The sequence below is a fragment of the Diplotaxodon limnothrissa genome, linkage group LG16, assembly GCF_057381915.1.
Source record: "Diplotaxodon limnothrissa isolate DT_005_m linkage group LG16, D_limnothrissa_male_GT1.1, whole genome shotgun sequence".
Lineage (NCBI taxonomy): Eukaryota > Metazoa > Chordata > Actinopteri > Cichliformes > Cichlidae > Diplotaxodon > Diplotaxodon limnothrissa.
In genome coordinates, this window is record NC_140611.1 from 33,714,246 (window position 1) to 33,733,594 (window position 19,349).

General features: G+C 39.5%; 1 protein-coding gene across 4 annotated transcripts; it reads right to left on the bottom strand.

Annotated features, from left to right (window-relative positions):
- Positions 1-3,008: 3,008 nt before the first annotated feature.
- Positions 3,009-19,041, bottom strand: LOC146616544 (solute carrier family 35 member F5-like). Of its 4 annotated transcripts, none has more exons than XM_085374665.1 (16): positions 18,934-19,041; positions 16,227-16,331; positions 15,641-15,811; positions 15,219-15,368; positions 14,081-14,143; positions 13,911-13,992; positions 12,252-12,442; positions 12,055-12,136; positions 11,862-11,949; positions 10,084-10,148; positions 9,858-9,962; positions 9,604-9,763; positions 9,362-9,452; positions 8,940-9,094; positions 7,631-7,731; positions 3,009-5,491 (listed from the first exon to the last, which is right to left on the bottom strand). In XM_085374665.1, exons 3-15 carry the CDS (start codon positions 15,773-15,775, stop codon positions 7,650-7,652), a joined length of 1,449 nt encoding a protein of 482 aa, XP_085230791.1. In that variant the 5' UTR covers positions 15,776-15,811; positions 16,227-16,331; positions 18,934-19,041; the 3' UTR covers positions 3,009-5,491; positions 7,631-7,649. The 4 variants fall into 4 exon arrangements, with proteins under 4 accessions (XP_085230791.1, XP_085230793.1, XP_085230790.1 ...); XM_085374667.1 differs by having other exon boundaries at positions 15,641-15,807; positions 18,542-19,041; XM_085374664.1 differs by having other exon boundaries at positions 18,542-19,041.
- Between the last annotated feature and the right edge of the window lie 308 nt (positions 19,042-19,349).

Consider the following 19,349-nt stretch of genomic DNA (forward strand, 5'->3'; position numbering starts at 1 on the left):
TTGTTTGTTCCTCTTTCCCTTTTGTTAAAAGCTCTGTATGTTCTCTGTAATGAATCAGGCGTCTGCTTTGAGCTGAACAGCTGGACTGTTGAATTTGTGTGTTCATTCATTCACAGATTTTAAATTCATGGCATTATTTGCCATCTCATCTTGTTCAGTTAAACATTAACATTGACAATGTTACAGTGCATCATCGGTCCTAATGTGCCTCCTTTACACATCCTCTGCCTCGAGTTTTTAGCGAGAATAGAAGCAGCAATTGAAACGCTGTTCAGTTCAGTACAAATAAACATTTAAGATTTATATCGAGCTTGTGCTGAAGATAAAAATGAAGTTCCTGCACAATCAGAAATCCTGAAAACGACTTCAAACAGGACAGAAATGTGCACTTTTAGCCACAGTTGTTCATTTGGATGACGGAGAAGTCAAAGGTGGAATAAACTAAATATGAAGGAGGTGAGTTCATCACCAGGCCCGGGGAAGAAAATCTGACTGCTTTTCCTCCTTTTTAAAGGTAATCAGTGATGAATGCGGGGCCATTCTTTCTCTATAAACATGAAGTACACTCGAGTGCATAAACCCTAAAAGGCTGACTCCTTGAAGTGATGAAGGCAGGCTGAAGCAGATTAGATAAAAGCTTTGAGGACCTTCTCGCTGTGATTGAGTATTGTCAGATACCGTCAATTAAACTGCCGAGCTCCATCGAGCGTCACTGGCAGCCAGATGTTAACTGTCAAAACTAAAATTGAGGTTGATTGTTCATTATGGTACTGATGTCTCTTAATTATGTGACATTGTGTTCAGGCTCCAGTTTGTAGATCTCAGTAACGACAAACTGTCCGTTTGACTTTGAGATCATGAGCAGCATCATGAGGCGAGGAATCATCACAGCTGTTTGAGGTTAAAGGAAAAAAAGAGCAGACATGACGTGATAAGGACTCAACTAACAGCTGATTATTTTAAAGGGAAAAAAAAGCAGCCAAACGTCAGACACAAGGCCGACTTTCAGCCTACGCACAGTTCATATTCCTAAAGTGGATAAAGTGAATCATGAGTGAAACTACAGATAATGTGCAGAACATAATTTTTTAGCAGTTTTTCACAACCCACTGTGCAAAATAAGCAGGTCAAATATCTAAATAACACCAAGACTGGGTTAAAAACCCACAGGAAACAAAGTTTTTTTTCAGGCTGCAGAAATGAGGAAGATTTCCCTTTACATCCAATCTGGCTAATGAGTGAAAGGAACTTCCTCCTCCCAATCACCTCTGCAAACTCCAAACAGGATGTGCACAAAACTTCAGGAAAAAATATTTAGTTTGCCAATTCATTCCGGCCATTATCTTCTCTCTCTCTCTCTCTCTCTCTCTCTCACACACACACACACACACACACACAGTCTTTTTATTTTTGTTAGCAGTGAAACACAGATGGTGAGAACTGCAGTCAATCTAATGGCCACTAGAGGCTGGCTCCCATAGACTCTTATTTTAAAACGTCAATCAAACATAAGAGTGAAACAGAAACCCTAAAAGGATGACTCCTTGAAGTGATGAAGGCAGGTTGAAGAGGATTAGATAAAAGCTTTGAGGACCTTCTCGCTGTGATTGAGTATTGTCAGATACAGGCTGGCTCCCATAGACTCTTATTTTAAAATAGAGAAGCAAACATGTTATTATAGCTATGGATGGTTTCTCCCTTCACATCTTCACATATGAAAATAATTCTGACCTATGTGTACACTCTATTTCTACACAGTGCTGTGCAAAAGTCCAATTTTTTTATAAGTTGCTTCCAAAGAACCAGAATTAATCATTTCTGAGAAGTGTGTGTTTGATAAGTTCCTTAACACTAATCTATGAGTCATTCAAGTGGAAAGAAAAGCTCCTAACTCGGGGATGAACCAGTGTTGTGTCAACAAATAAAAGGCAACCTGGCAAAGAACCAATTTAAAATAAACATATCATTTGTTCCCCCCCTTTTTTTTTTTCAAATCTACAAAAAACCCAAAAGATAAGTTTGAAAGACAAAAATTGTATTTTCTGCCAATGCAGTAAAAGCATACCAGGACAGAAAAACAGTGGAAAACTATCAGTCATGGATTGGGCTCCAAGTCCAGACCTCAACATTATTGAAGAAACCCGGAGAACTAGAAGACTAGTTAAAGGAATTAAAACAAAGCTTCCTAAACAGTTCAGACTGTGCTGAAGAATAAAAGGTGGTTATACCAAATATTGACTTTTTTTTTTTTACCTTGTATGCCGTTTCCATCTTTCTCCACCAAAATATAAAACATTTACATTTGTAACAAAGTAACTTTTTCAGCGTTTCATAAATAACGAGGAAGGGGAAAAAAAATCTAATTTAGCAGGCAATAGTCAAATAAAAAAAAACAAAACTTTTTTTCTCCCCTCTGGGTTTGTTTTTCTTCGTTGCTTGTTTGGTAAATAATAAGAGAGGAAAACAATGTTTAACATGAAAAGTTCTGTTTTGTATTCATTGTAAACAGTTTGTTTTCAGTCTTCTTTTTTTCTTTCTAAACTATATCCACAAATTCTCCATTAAAATATTTTGAATTAAAAAAAACAAAACAAAACAAAAAAAACAACTTTTAAACTTTTTTTTCACTCGTAACGTCCAGCAGGGGGCGACTCCTCTGGCTGCAAAAATAAAGAAGTTGGGTTGTATGGACGTCTATGGGAAAGTAAACTCATCAGAAAAGTATATATTCACACTTACAGCTGTCATGCTTCGTACAGCATGATTCTTGTTTTGTAAATCATGGACACATAAGAGTCAAAGATAACCCAGGGTCTGCTTTACCTTACCAGTGCAGTGTGTTGTTTACTTGTCAAAAAACAAAACAAAAAAACAAAAACAACCCCCCCCCCCCCCAAAAAAAAACCAAGATGTCAGCAATGAAAATGTCACATCTGGTTAAAATTTACACAACTGAATAAATACACCCTCAAATGCAGATATTTAAAAGATATTTTTTAATAGTGCACCGAAGTATGAAAACAAGAGTTGCAAAATAAGACTATTCAAGAGCTTAGGTTGGTATAAGGTTAGCCTTCATTTAGGTTGTATAACATCCTCAGCATCAAAGACACTTTAAAGACAAAGATAACGCTCAGACAGTAAAGACAAAACAAAGAACCTGAGAAAGAAAATCAGCACTCCACGAGCACCATGATAAGACAGAAATAATCAACGCTTTTCAGGAACCATAGACTCTCAGTGTTCAAACCTGAAGTCGTGGCTGAAAGATGGGACTGACTGATTGGCAAAAAACACAGAAAGTGCAATAATTTTTCTGTCACTTAAAGTGCTCAACTCGTTAATTCACCCTCACAGAACGGCTATTACCTCCTCCACTCGAAACGCTCAGTCAGAGACGAGTGCAGGAAAAAAAAAAAAAAAAAAAACAACACCATGAAGATGCACATATTTAAAAGGATGAGGGGAACAACATCAGCAGCTCAATTCCATCGGTAGTGCTGACATGACCAACACTGAGGCTGATGACAGAACAACACGGCTCCTTCTTGTCACATAAAATCACAAGCACAGTAAATATTTTTTCTTCACTTAAGATGTAAAATAAAATCACACACAGTCCAGTTCAGGTGGTGAAATATCAGCGAGTTTTGGCTGCAGAGCGAAAGCTTCCTGTGGCGGCAGTCGTTCCAGAAGACACGGATATAAAATATGAATCTTTAGTGGTCATTTGTAGGTCAAAAATAAAACAGTTCCATGTACATGTTTCACTGTGTACACTATTTACAAACCTTTTTAACAAAGGAAACTGCAGACAACTGTTTTTATTGCACGAAGGCGATCACAAAGTTCGGTGACTCCAGTCTGGTTTGATTTCGGTTGATCTCCCCTTCAAGGTAGTTTCCTCAGGAAACACTGGACCTCTTCTAACACAACTATAAGCCAAGAACACTCCTTTAGTATCCAGCTCTGACTGCGTACTTTCACTTCTGTGTATCCATTAGTGTGCCTGTTTGTTCCAGGGTGCCAAACCTGGCCAGTAGGTGGCACTGCGAGAGAAGATTGTGCTCTTAAACGACCTGAGTGTCACTGTGAACACCCTAACTTTAAAAAAAAAACAAAAAACTAAATAACCTGACAGACGAACTTAAAGTGATGAGAGAAAGAGTAAAGGCAAACGTGCCAAATGCTGCTGTTCTTTCATTGTCCACTGGAGCCCCTGGACGCAACCTCCAAACCTTTCTTGTGCTGTTTGAGGCTTCTGGAGCATTTTAATGCAGTTACCTCATTAATTATAAGGCTTTCTGAGAGTTGCAGTCGGTCCAAGAAGTTAATGCATCAGTTGAGTGAAGTTCTAGTATAACCGAAAAAGCTTTGGCTTTCGATTCCTCCTGTTTTCCCGCAGCGTGTTTCAGAAGACTGATAAGTTCCTGTTCCGTACTGCTCAAAGTCACTGCAAGCTGATGAGGAGGGCAGGAAGTCAGACACAGGAACAGCTTAAATTTAAAAATAAAAGATTATGGAGTCGTTAAACGCTCCCAGTGTGACTTGAAGCCGTGCAAAGGACGGAAGAAAACAGTGTCATGGACACGTATCCGACAGATTCCTCGGGTAAGGCTTCAAAATGGGTGACATCACCGTGGCTACGTTGATGAATTCCTTGTGTGTAACCCTGTAGATGCAACTCTGTGCCCTACCTGGGACGATGTGATCTAACAACCGTGTAAACTGTCCCAAAATCAAATGCAAACAATCAAAACAGGAGGAACGTCCAAGGAGTCGGGGTGCTGGAAGAGGTCCAGAGTTTCACTCAGAGACGACCTTAAAGGGGAGATGAGCTCAATCCAAACTTGACGTGGGTTTTTATTTTTAGGAGCAGAACTTTTTTTGAAGGCTTTCTATCCCATTTGGAGCTCGTGTTTAGAATCCAGCACTGAGAAAACAAGACGTGGTGCTGTCCTGTTCGGCTGTAGTGTTGTCTGTCTAGTGTTTATAAAGTGGAGACACAGAGGTCGCTCTGACTACCCGAGCCGCCCCCGCTGGGTACCAGGAGCTCGTCCGTGTCCAGCGTTTCCAGTTCTGCCAGATCTCTGGTCGTGAAAACAACTCAACAACAGTTATGCGTCACAGGAACCATTTGGAAATAATAACAACACTTTGTGTCCAATAGATTGTCATTTCTTAGGATCCTTCAGTAGACCAAAAGGAAGTCTTCTCCCATATTAACGGTTTAATTTGGCAATATCACTGATAATGAAGCCCTGCATCTTGAGTGACGTACCGTTTCTTTCTTTTAGACAGAAAATAAGCAAAAATGAGGAAATCTTTAGTCTGTAGTGTTGGATGGAAGCGTGATGATAAAACCGAGCTTCCAGAACTAAATCTGAACACTGTAGAAAATAAATAAGATGTAATGGGAGGCACTGGGGGTACGTTCAATGTCTCTGAAAGCTTCCCGATTGTCAGTTCAGCCAGATCCATGATGGCCGCCCTGCAAGAGAGAAGAAAAAAATGTTGTCAGAGACAAAAACTGTGCGCTTACAGAAACTCAACATAACAAAAACCTCCTATTTTAATAGGAAACGCTTTCACTGCCAGGCTTCAAGAAAACAAAACACAAGACAAAAAGAAGACGTTTTATACCAGCAGTGATCACACCTCAGCCTGCTGAAGCAACACTGATTAAACACGCCTTGAAGGTCATCAGTTACAGTAGTTTACCTGAAATATCCCACCTGCACAGGTTGTAAGACCCCTTTACATTTGTGGATCAACACTGTGTGTCCTCTTATATTATTTGAATATTTTTCCTTATTATCATACTTGCATTGAATAAATTATCCAAGTAAGTAAAATATAAAACACTTTGCCCGTGTTGTTGGAAGGTGGCGTTGTCTGAGAATACAAGAGTTTGTGGCACTGTTACATGATGAGCTGATACTTGATCTGTAATGAAATAGTAAGATCAGCATTTATTATTGGGTGACAGTCCTGTTAGAAACTGCACGCTGAGGTCAGATCCCCTCAGCTCTGCTGCGAAATCGAATCATAGCTCCACTAAAGCAATGACCAGAGACAAGTGACTTCTATCTAAAATATTTAGGCTGGACGTCGGACAGATGTTCAAGGCAAATGGCTAACTCTGGTAAATATTATCGGCTTGTTTAGGGAACAAACCTGTCACAGGATTTTGCATTAAAGTGGAAGTTTTTTTTAGGCTGCCAAGCTCAAAGCAAAGTGTGGACATATTATAATGTGTTTTTGAGGATGAGACGTGAAATGAAATAACATCTATTCCTTATGGTTTCCTTTTCTTTTATTCCCTTTGCCTTCAAACTACACTGAGGACAGAAAAAAAAAATGTGGAAAACCGAAACAATGAGCTAAAAAGAGACTAAAAATCCAATACGTTTCTATTTGGATTTCTCATTGTCGGTTTTCACACTGCAGAGGAAATTTAGGTTAGAAGTAACTATGAAGGACCAAAACTGCCAAAATCCAAACTAAATAAATGTCTGAAAAGAACAATAATACACCAGTAAATCCTCCAAAAATATCTTTATCAAAATCATTTATGACACAGATTACTACTATTTTAATTTCCCTCTGTATTTCATTAACTTTATTTTAATTCCCCTATTTATGTAATTTCCAACACATTAATTAATACTAGGGTTTCTTCTTCTAAAAAGAAATCCTACCTTCCAGTACCATTTTCAGATTATTGTTATACATTTTTGCCTTAGTTTGTTCCTTACTTTTATTGGCGATAAATAAAATAAAATACAAAATTAACTTAAACACTTAAATCTAAGAGAAATGCCAGGAATAAATTGTTCTATTAAATGGGGAAAATAGTGAAGTTTAGGACAAAACATGCAAAATATGTTTATTAATCTGTCACAACTGAATTGAATTTTAAATTTAATTGAATTTGGTCTCTTTAATACAATATTAATACTGCTGGTGAATTATATTTTATGCTAGTGCATTTTGTGGCAATACATAATTAATTAATAATAATTGTGGCCATAAGTTATATTAAGAATTCTAAATGTTAAAAGAAGAAAATTAAATTCATATTTTAATTAAATATCCAAAGAAAATACGAAATTAAATTAAAGAACATTAAATAAATATAGAAGACAAACATAATTTTCAAAAGCAATTGTGTTTTTAATCAAATTACTTTAAGTTTTTTTTATTTTTTTGAACACTTTAGGGGCAAGACAAAATAAAATTAGTTTACTTGCTTTAATTAAAAAGCAAATAAGGATCAAGGGAAAAAATAATACAAAAATATATACTACATGTACAAAATAGAAAATTAAATAGGTAATTGTATATTAAGAGTATTTATTTGTAACATTTGCGCTGATTTAATGGAATATTTATTTTGCTATTGCTGAATGAGCGAGTCTCTTATTTGTTTTTGTTTATTCACATTTTAACTTGGACAGTTTCGGTCCTCCGTATCCTGCAGCACCATCAGTCAGTCAGAGTACACAAATGACTACTTTTGATTTGTTATTCTTTCAGTCTAAGATTGACTCTAGCAGCCTTTCACAAACACAAATACAGACGTAAACAGCGCACAAACCAAGACCAGAAAAGGTCGAGTGGGATTTACATTTTGTTTGACTGCCGGATCACGAGCAGAAGCTTCCTTCGCCGGGGGAGATGGTGTGGAGGGGAATAAGGCTTTCACACTGCTCGCTGTCATCTGGCAGCCTGCGGATGGAGAAAACAGGATGTCAATCATCATCACAGTCGTCATCCTGACAACCATCATTATTATTATAATCACCGCTAACCAAAAAGCAGAAGAGCGCTGTGCAGAGAGGTTAGTCAGTGAAGCATGTACAGCTGATTACAGACTTAACTTAGCAAGACTGCAAGCCACAAATGGACTGCATTATCCAAAGTGTGTGTCAGAGTGAAGGTCAATCCATTTTTAATAGGTCACACACCACAGACGCACAACAACAACTCACTTTCTTTTTACAAACTTAAAAGCTTTGACTTCTTAAAAACACCAGGCGTGTGATGACTCACTTCCTGCACAGGCTTCAGAGTACATTAGCTTTGCCTGCTCTCAGGTGTGTGCACAGCTACAACTTCCATCTGCCTTTTACAAACACACAAGCCATTAAGCAGCTTTTTGCAGCTGCATCACAAATGACACAGCCGCTACATTTGGAGCCTCACTGTACACAAATAAAAGTGGATAATACAGACAATTTGTGCCCATAAAGTCCAAAAAGACTCATTTGTTTCAAATGATGTGCTCTATTTTTGCTTTGTTTTTTCATTTCACTGATGTTCATTTGCTTAAATAAGAGTTTGAACAAACGCGGTATTGAGAAATTAAAATGCATTTGGCTCTAGTCAAAGTGTAATTACATTTATGGTTATTCATCCCAAAAATAAAAAATAAAAAAATACAAATAAAAGCAAAATTCTGCTCAAATTTACTTATTTTCCCAATATTCCACCAGCCTGTAAGTTTTTTGTTTTATATATTTTGGTCATTCTTACAATCACCAAACAATTACACTCACTACCTATCAAGTTATCAAGCATGTGGTTGCACTAACTTGTCACATCTCAAAGCACTAAGATGACGACGGAGAAAAGGCTCCTGTCAAGCTGGGTGGGCACGTCCATCTTTTACGTACAGTCTGTGTTCCGGAGCCAACCTTATAAGAGGAGTTTCAGTTTTCTACACTTCCTGACTTGGTTTTCCAGCCCCGGAGCATAACTCCTAATCCTAATTTAGCTGTTATCATATCTGAGATTATTGTCACAATCCATGAACAGAGTTGCTGCTGATAGGAACGGCTTTCAGCAGCATTTCCTCTTTTCATGCACCGTGGCTCACCAATGGAGGCCTTAAAAGAAGAAAAACCCTCTGATGATAAATGTTTATAGTCTCGTACCTCTGAATGCGATGCTTCCTGCAGATGAAGGCGTAAACCCTCCTCAGCCCCACCAGCACTGGGTCCCAGTTGTTGTAGTGACATAAAAGTGTGGCGATGAAGAAGGAGAGGAAGACAGGGACCGCTCCGGCAAAAAACAACCATGAGAAACGCACCTGTCGACACACACACATATGAGGGGAAACTAATTTAACACAATCCGTGCCATTAAAGGTGTGGTGTGGAGTGTTTTCCATGCATTAAACATTTTATTCTGTGATTAAAGGACCCTTATAAGAATGAATCACAAAGAGTTAGTTAAAATAGATAAAAGTACTTTAAGTAAACCCATTCGGAGTCATTTAGATACAATTTTGACAGTTTTCTTGCTGATTTCACACAAAACCAACAAAATTACGTACAATTTTATCTCAAACTCTCACCTTCTGCATGCAAATGTCAGCCATAATGGAAAGTGGGATGGTGAGGCTCAATGCCAGAGTCCCAATTAGAGAAGATGTGAGGAAACAGCCCCTGAGGACACAAAGACTCGTCACTAAAAATCACCACTTCTCTGAAAGCTATACATTATTCAAACACAACTCCTCGTGGCCTTCATGGTAGTGTGAACGTTGATGATTTGGTGTCACTATCGTGACCTGATACAAAATGTAACCCAGCTCACCAGAGCCAGAGGAACTCGGACAGAACGGTGCCGATGAGGCCGTTTATGAGGATGTACGTCCACACGAGTTGGCTGGGGAGCTCAAAGGCCTCGAAGCCGGTGTAGTGGAGCAGGAGGAAGCCAGGCCACAGCAGCAGCAGGTTGAACAGACCCACAAACCCTGAGAGACGCACAGCACACCCCAATTTAGACAACTTCATGGAGTGAGACTACAGAGGTGACCGCTGAGCCTTTAAAACAAACACTTCTCCTACCAAAGAACATTGGGATGTCGAGCTTATCCTCCCGATCCACTCGCCGCTTGATCATTACGATATAGACGGCATAGAGCATCGCCCCAGCCAGCGACCACAGGGAACCTTCATAGAAATACAAATCATTACATTAGATGTGGTTTTTTTGTATTACACCAACAGACTAGGAACAAGGTGATGCCTGTACGAGGCCTCTGTGATAAAGAAAAAGTTGGAAATCACTGACCGATGACTCCTTTCCCATCCGAGATGTCCATGCTGGAGAGACTCACGAGGGCAACGCCTCCCATGCTAAACAAGAGAGGCACTGAATTAATCTCACAATTAAAAACGAACATGTTAAAAATAGAAAACGCAGAGAGAGAAAATATAACACAGCTACAATGCTCAGATTTTCTGAAAAACACAAAACTGTAGAAAGAAATGAATAATGTGATGATTTTCTTAATCAGGTGCAGCACAGGGTTTAATCAGCAGTAGGATCAAACAGTCAGTCTCTCTGAAGGAAAACAATCTGCCTCTAACCGAGCGGAAACAAAGATGGTTGAGAAAGAGGGGGAAAAAAAAAAAAAAAAAAAAAAAAAAAAAAAAAAAATCACACTATGAAATAAAACCAGTGAATCTGAGAGCACAGCCAGTGAAGAGCGTGAAAAATCTGCTATTTTCAACAACAACCCATTATTATCGAGTATCATGCAAAAGTCTTGAACCACCCTTCATTTTTTATTTTACTTCCAAGAAGCCAGATGGTTTTCAGCATCAGTTCTCCAGCTGTCTGAAGGTCTTTCAAAGCATTTCCTTCGACATTGACTTCCTTTTCACTCACATTCACTCCAGTTCTTATACCTGACCATTCTATGTCTAATCAATGTCTATTAACCTGTTTTAGGTCAAACCTTTAGGTCTAATTAATGCAACTCTTGAACCAGTTGCACACTCAAAAATTCCAACAGTTTCTGAAAGTGTCAACTCTGTGCTTTTTCAGCGATATATACGGTAATCCCAGGCAGGGCAGCACATCCAAATCACGGCAAATAACAGTAAAAAGCAAAAACTTTTTTTTTTCTTTTTTAAAACTACTGTAAAAATATCTGTTTTCTGTAGAGCTCAGTCAGTCTTCGTCTTTGAAGGTTCCGATTTTACGGTAGTTACAGAACTTGGAAGAAAAACATGGCAAAACGCCTGTCTGACGTCAGAGACAGGTTAGGCTTCAGAGGGTTAAAAAGTTCCACAAAAGAATACTAAATACCAAGTTCTTGTTCAATCTGCCAGTTTATGTGTCTGTGATGTTAAACTAGCATCCTCTGAATGAAGTGTGTTGAGCAGGTTGTTCGATGCTAGAAATGAAAAAACAGAACTTTTTGGATAAATAAATGCAGTCTGAATGTTTAAAATAAATAAATAAATCAGCTCTGACTGCATTTTTTTTTTTTTTGAAAGTGAAAACGAGTAAATTTTATTCATTTTACTTCAGAGGCCAAACTTTAAAAAATAAAATGAAAAAATAATTTGAAGCAGAGCTTGAAGATTTCCATGAATCCAGTAGAGCTGGATGGAAAAGGTGCAGCCGGAAGACCAGATTATGAAATCTATGTGTTTTGGTTTGTGCAAAACACAAACAAGCTAAGAAAAGAAGAGCTACATCTCCTCCAGCAGAGATGACAGCTTATGACTTTTATTTGTTTTGAATCAGCTGCTTAGGAATATGAAGTTAACAATACCCAATAAGAAAGGAGCTGAATTTATGATCTGAAATACTCCTGAATGAACTAGACCCGGTGGTTTCAAACATATGGTCCGAGAGCCACAAACAGCCCACCAAATGGGCCATTCGGCCAAATGTAAAAGGAAGGTGGTTTTTAACTGTATTTTTATCAGTTTTACAGCCTTCTTATTGACAAAGTAAGTTTGTAATAGATAGAGGACAGAAACTGAGGTGTTTTTTAATTAAATAAGAGGTCTCCCACAATGCTTTTTCTCACCCTCCGCGTGATCCGGCCTTACCTCAGAGCCACGGCTAAGAGCTTGGAAAGGGTGAAGCGGTCGCTGCTGTTGCTGGGAAATATGGCTGCCAAGATGAGTGTAAACAGACCTGAAGAGGAAAAGGAGACATTCAGAAACGATTTAATGCAATGATCCATCATCTTTGAGATGTTAGTGCTGTAATGTACACGGAGAGAGAGAGTGATGGAGTTACCTGAGGTGGAAGATAAAATGTTGACGATTGCAACCTGCGTGTCGGACAGAGCTTCCTGGTAGGACAGGTTAGCCAGGAACCACTGTGAGACAAACAAAAACAACGATGAGGCCTGTGATAAAACACAGTTTAATTTGCCTCATAAATCCAGCTCTGATAGAAAGTCGGGAACTCCAACTCCTCTCACTGCTGCTCACCACAAAGCAGAAGAAGAAGCTGATTTTGGCCACGTCAGTGATGGTCAGCTTGCCCACGGTGCGCAGCATGGCCTCGTGGTCCTTGGCAGCGGGGTAGGACATGCGCGACAGCTTGGCCTCCAGGGCCTGAGTGGAGGGCAGCTGGCGCACCTCCATGATGTTACTGAAACGCACCCGCTGCTTTTTGGATGCTGGGAATAAAGAGACAAGACGTATCTTTAAAGGCTTTAATGTTTACTGCTGGACACACCTAGTTAGGCTCTAAAGCTGCCTCCATCAAAAGCAGTTACCCTCTTGGTGCAGCAATACGTATAATACTGTGTCTTCTCCACACTTTGACCCTACGATCTATCTGCTGTAGGCAGAATCTGGACTCATCACTGAACATGTTCAGGTTCTAATGCACATGTTACAGACATCACCGCAAATGGGCTTAATGGTGAAGGGCAATCCTGGCTGCCTTATGAGACCAGAGCCTGGCTGTGTGCAGTCTGACCTGGCTTGTCTGGGTAGAGAGTCATCGGCCATATCGTCCTGCAGACCTTGACTGCAAACATGTAAAAGACTGCCCTTGGTTCCTACGTGCTGACAGAATGAGGAAACGGTCTTCTTGTGTTGTCTGACTGGAACGCCAACTTTGCAACCCATCTCTCTCAATTTGGAGAAGATACTGGTGCTCACTCCAAATAATGCTGTAACTTGGTTTTGTGGAAAACCAGCATGAAGTTGTCCTATAGCATTGGCCATGTCCAGATCAGTAAAAGGTTCTGCTAATCAGGAGCCAATCAGGCAGCTGTGGAGTACCAGTAGCTTTAAAAAAAGTGACTGGCAGAATAAGCCATTTGTTATTGGCAGAGAACTTGGTTTTTTTTCCACGAGCACAACCCACATACTTAACTCTGCTGCTCAATCCACAATGTGGCAGAGAAATAAACAGGCTTTCCAACAGTATGAGATTCATTACCAAGAAACATTGTTACAAGAAAGAAAGAAACAAACCGCCTTACTTTTTATGCTAATTTTATGTGTGAGGTTTTTTTCTTTTCAAAGTTTGACAAAATTTGTCTCATTCAATGTGTAACATGGTGTTTGAGTTTATTTCCAAAACAATCCTGTCATCTTTTTGGCATTTAATCATTCAAGGTTCATTAATATTTATTTTTAATCACCCTGGATTCCCTCTGGATTCTTCAAAATTATCTCCTCACACGTCGCTCTGAGCGCTTCCCAGAATGTTTTAATTTCATAAAAAACATCACTTCCAGCTTCAGGTGCCACAAACATAAACACAGGAAACGAAATCTCAGTAGAAACACCAAAAAAACCATCACCGTTTACCTTGTCACAGCTTCCCATCACAGCAGTTAAGACACATGATTGCTTTTTATGCTCATCTTCATTCGTTTGTGAAGGCGAGCATAAAAAAAAAAAAAAATCATTGTTTCTTAACTGCTCTATCAAACAGACAATTTGAGCATAATTTAGTTTTGTTAGTCACTGAAAGCAAAGGTCTGAGGGACACAACGTTTTCTTATATTTGCACAGCTCAGCACTGCCCTCTGTTGGTCAGAAGTTTTAACTCCTAATCAGTCACGTCTGGGTGAAAGCTTCAGAAGCAGGGATGCATTTTTAATGAATGACACAAACATCAGTACTCACAGGATTCACAGTCTCCCATTAAACAGCTCGAGTGCTCGGTGGGGATGTCCTGGAACTTCACAGGGACGTACAGAGGCTCACTCTGCAAAGGTGTGACAGAAAGCCAGCTTAGGTACAGGTGCAGGAAGATTTACTCGTGTGCAGTACACCTGCAGTAATAAACTACGTACCAGACAGTTGTTCACAGTGGAGTCAGTGGTGCAGGGTGTGAAGTAGGCTTCAGCATCAGCAAACTGCAGAAAGGTGCAAATCAAACATCAAAGAAGTCAAAAGCAGAAGATGTCAGACTGATCTTCAGCTTCGTAACAGGAAAATTATATCATTCTATAACTTTTAGTTAATTATCGTCATTTTTGTTCATGAACACAAAGAATGACAAACATAAATGGAGATAAAGTTAGAGCATAGAGCATTTGGCAGGTTTGCAGCAGACAGTGGATATAATGGACAAAAGAGTTGAAACAAGGACAACCACAGAGAAGATTCATGGATGTGGTGGAGGAGGACATGCAGAGGGTTGGCATGTCAGAGGAGAATCCGAGGGATAGAGTGAAATGGAGGCTGAAGGTTTACTGTGATGAGCAGACGCAGGGGGTCTTGCCTGTATTTTCTGATCTTTTCCTTTGTGAAATGCTAAACTTTTTGTGCTGCTTTCTGAGGTAAACATGAAAGAAAAATACTGGCGAAATCCAATGCTACGCCTCAGCTCACCTCACAAGATTTTCAGAAAAACTGACCTCTGACCCTGACCTCGAGGTTGAAGTCACTGAGAATTGTCTGAGATTTGTAGTAGAAGCACCTGTGGTATCAATTTGAAACCCCTACGTAACCTCCTTCTCGAGTTATTGCATCAACAAAGTTGGGTGTCTCCCTGGAAGAGTTTAAAGCTCTTATAAAGACTTATGTTGATGTTCCTAAGCCTTTATTTTGCCTCCTGTCTGTTTGCGTTGTCTGACACAGTCATATGAGCTTGCCAAGCAGGTCTCAGTTTACAGAGAGATTTAAATCTAAAAGGGCGTCCTGGTCAAATAAAGTTAAAAATAAGTACAATTCTGTTTTTTATAAACCCCTACTCTACAAACATAAAGGCGGAACTCACCCCCTGAATAAACATGTTCAAAGGGTCAGTTCCCCCTGAGCAGAATGTTTGCCTCACTGACTCGTGTTACGATGAAGAGCAGCGAGCACAGCAACATTTACACTGATGAGAGTTTTAACAAGAAAAGAGCTCAACAGACACCTGTCACCATTACAAAAGTAAAAGCATGAAAAACAGCCCTTAAATGTGCGCTGAAAGTGTCCACTTACGAAGGCGGACCGGCGGCGTTTCAGGGTGCCCGTGCACTGCTGCCTCCACGGCCGCCACAGCAGGAAGCCCAGCAGGTACAGCACGAACATGGACGTCTTGGCGAAGGTGCTGAAGAAGGGCTTGTTATAGTCCTGTCGCTTGAAAATGTACTGCAGAAGGAGTTGTTTCATAAACTTAATTTCAAAGGTTGAAACTCACAATTTAAAAATATTTAACTGCAGTTTTTCCTCATGAGATGTGAAGGAAGAGCATCACAGTCAGGTAAAGTTACTCCAGCACCATCTGGTGTATCTGCGCCTCGTTTTAAAGCGGGCCTATTCTGCTTTTTTCTGCTTTCTGGGTCACATTAAACATGGTCACCGTTTTATTAAGCCTTTTCAGTGTTTGGCTCCAACATCACAGGCATGGAGATCAGACTTACCGAGGTCAGCTCGGAGGAGGCGACCCAGATAACATCCACCAGCAGGAGTATCACCACCCCCAGAGCCATCCGTCTCCGCTGGGCTGCAGAGCTACCCTGAGAGCTCATCCGGTTCATGATGAACACCCACTCCATCGGGACGGTGAGAGGAGAAATTCAGAAACTGCCTGGCTGATGACAACATCAGAAGACAGACAGAAGACTGTGAGCTCCGAGGTTGACCAACTATAAACTTCCCAACTATTTACCTTAGATTTTTTTTCTACTTTAAAGCTGATGAACCTGTTCTAAACCTGTTTAAAAAGCTGCCATTCAACATTTTAATCACTAAAAACATCTAAAAAGTTATGAAACCACACAACGAGAGACTTCAGTCTAACATATCAACCAAAACCTCAATTTTGAATGTGGCTAATCTAGTGTGGAGTCTTTTAATCTGGAAGTGGAAGTTAGACAGACAATGCAAGACATAAACAAACCTTCAGAAAACTTTTGCCCAAACAATAAGTGTGTTAGTGTCTGTAAGTTTGCCTGCAGCCAAATGTTTAACGGAGTAAGGTTATCTTTTTACCACTTCAACACCCACCTGGTCGCTGCCAATAAGTAAACTGTGAATTTTAGCCAGTCTCTTTGAAGGTCAACTCAGATTCTTTGTTTCAGCCAGTTTAAGTTGAGACTCGCAGTTAAACACCTGCAAAAAAACAAACAAATGTCCATGATAACATATTTATCTCTATCCCCTATATTTGGTGACCTCTGTTTCCTTAATGATGAGTTTGACAAGTCAGTTTATTTCAATAAAGATGAGGTTTGATGACCATTAGAATAGTTTGTGTAGCTGCACAGGCAGAGACCAGCCTCACTAACTTTTGATTCAAACCCAGTTATTTTGTTATATAAAAAGTCTGAAATATGACACAAACCAATCAGTTCAGAAAAGAACTTCGAGGGTTGCTTCTAGTCAACTTTCAAAGGGTAAAGAGTTAAACGCTGCACAGAGAGCAGACCATGGATCTGTATGAAGAAAAGGAAAATATAAACTTGAGGCTACAGTCCCACAAACTCTGACACAAATCCTCTTCCTGATGAGGACGTGAGCATCTGTTAACCAGCCCAAAGAACACCTCATAGAAAAATGCTGCGATGGAAATAAAGGCTGCATATCTGAATGCTCATCGCTGCCTCTGTTAACTGCTGAACGATGAGCTTTGGGTGTTTGTGAGGGGTCTGCAGACACTGAGCTTTAACAATTCACTACTGTCTTCGTGCTAACATGCTTATCATGCACTTTACAGTAATCATGTCAAAATTAAAATGCTTAACTCTTCTCTAATATTTTACAAATTTAAAGACTTTGTGAAATATCATTATTCTTAGTTTATATTATTTACTTATTGTTTCATATGTGGGTTACTGAGTGGTGGTGTGGGGAAATAAATCATACGACAGACAAATACCAGTCACTTTTAAAATGAGGGATAACAAATACAAATTAAGAGAAAATAAAATTTTTGAAAAATATGAAATGTCGCGGTGTACCCCTTAAACTTTGGAGTTAAACCATGGATGCATTGTCCAGCAGACTGTAACTTAAATACTAACAGTTCACCTACAGCTCGATGTGACATGAAAGCTTTATTACTTCTTTTTTTTTGTTGTGTGTTTTAGTCTGAGGTTAGAGATGTAGTTGATCTAATTTTACTTATTTGTTGTCTCTGAAACTCTCTTTTTAACCTACTGTGTAACCTGAGGTGCACCTTCTTAGAAACGTAACTACACGTCAGGTCAAAGCAGTACACAACTACCGTTATTGGCCTGTTCAGTGCCACTGATTACTCTTGGGCATTTCCAGCCACTTAACAATTATTGTCTCAATATAAGGACTAATAATCATAGCATCAATATAAGGACTCGCAAATCTCAGCAAATTCCTGGAGGGAGACTGCTCAATATACTGGACGACATCAGGGAATGTTCAAAGACTTGGAAAAACAAACAAAAGCATTTTGTTTGTTTCTATTGACCGGAGAACATGTACAACACCAGGACACACAAGGTAATTAACACGTAATCCACTGATACAAGCACAAATGCCAACAATGACATTGGCCAATTACACGTTACATCATAGGTGCTACAAACACTCCCTGCAGATATCTAACTCAAGCCTTACCAGTAACACTTTTTGTGATCTAACTACTAATTTTGACCTCACAAATTTATTTTCTTTCACATGTCATATTTTATTTTACTGAGAAACTCTACTTTGATTAACTTGAAGTGATCAAATTGATGGCAACTTGACTTAAGTTTCTGAAGACACTAAGTCTCATCTGAGAGGCAACTTGAGTTCAGAAAGCTGAGAGGAAGGCCTGTGCATTTACCCACTAGAGGGGCTGTTACCTTGGAGGACGTTGTTGACCCATCCTGACTTTATGAGACTCGTTAAGGTCGCACTAGACAAGTTGTGAATGGAGAATCTCTTGCTTTAAAAGGTGGCTGGTGGACAGGCCACCAACGCTACTCTGTGATGGTCTCCTTCACTGAACAGATAGACTTAAGATGACTGAGAACCTACACAGACTTTGTTTAATATTCTACCTGTTGTGTACCATATGTGAATTTCACCACATATATGGTCAATAAAATCCACACTGTGTTGAAATGAAGCGAACCATATGTTATAACAGGGCTTTTTACTACCATCGAAACACCATACGGAGGGATAGATTTCGGTAAAATGGTGCTCATGGCTCCATTTTCAGACAGTAGGAGACTATGTGTAAATAAACTTTGTTCTGCTTGTTTTTCAACTGTCAGTGGGCATGCCCCGAACTTTAAAAAACACACTTCAGAAAACTTTTAAACGATTACTAATGAAAGACATTAGTCTTCACTTACCTGAGCTTTAAATCCAACTATCTGCCAGCTAGCTACGCGTAGTACATCCAGAGAGCGTTGGCAGTAACTCTTTAAGGTACGAACAGGTAAGCTGCTGGAAACACGACCTCCTCAAAGCTAGCCACTCACGGCTTTTAAGCTAGCTAATTTATTACCTGTTAAATTCTGACAGTCTGGAGGTCGACAGGTGTCCCGACGCTTTACTTTATAACTTATCTGGACATCTACTCCAGTTCATTGCCCACAGCTCAGGCTGAAGTCCACTTATTCAGTGTACCGCCGTCGCAGGTGTGCTGCGTTTAGCTGCTTGTTTACCTATTAGCATTCTAAGCGCTAACTGGCTTTATTGAAAAATGAAAAAGAAACAATAGTAAAATAAGATTTTTTTTTACCCGAATGTGAGAGTTTAGTTTGCGCCATTATTTAAGCGTCATCCCATATGCTCCGGAAATCCTGACAAAAATCACAGCTTTGACCGATAAAAATAGTCACCAGCCCAGCGGTTGTAAACATTAGCTCAGCCTCCTGTCAGGTGACATCACTTAACGGTGCAAGGAATTCTGGGGTATGAAGTCTTAAGGGGAAAATGTTTGTTTTTTCATACGGTATTTATAAACTCTCATTTTCTTGGTTATTTGTTATAGATGGGTGTTTTCACCTTTGAAAATGTCTTTTTGGAAATTAAATTGAGCAAATTAATTCAATTTTACCTCGGGCTGTGGAGAAAACATCATTTACAAACACAAATAAAAATAGGAGCTTCAAAGAGGTGGTGCTCTGTAGTCTCTACTGCTCAGCCACAGGCGAG

Excerpts from the sequence above, each read along its gene's own strand:
- LOC146616544 (XM_085374665.1), bottom strand. The coding sequence starts at position 15,775 with ATGGAGTGGGTGTTCATCATGAACCGGATGAGCTCTCAGGGTAGCTCT. Across the intron at positions 13,993-14,080 it reads CCACTGTGAACAACTGTCTG|AGTGAGCCTCTGTACGTCCC; the intron begins GTACGTAGTTTA and ends ACACCTTTGCAG. Across the intron at positions 12,137-12,251 it reads GCTTCTTCTTCTGCTTTGTG|TGGTTCCTGGCTAACCTGTC; the intron begins GTGAGCAGCAGT and ends TTTGTCTCACAG.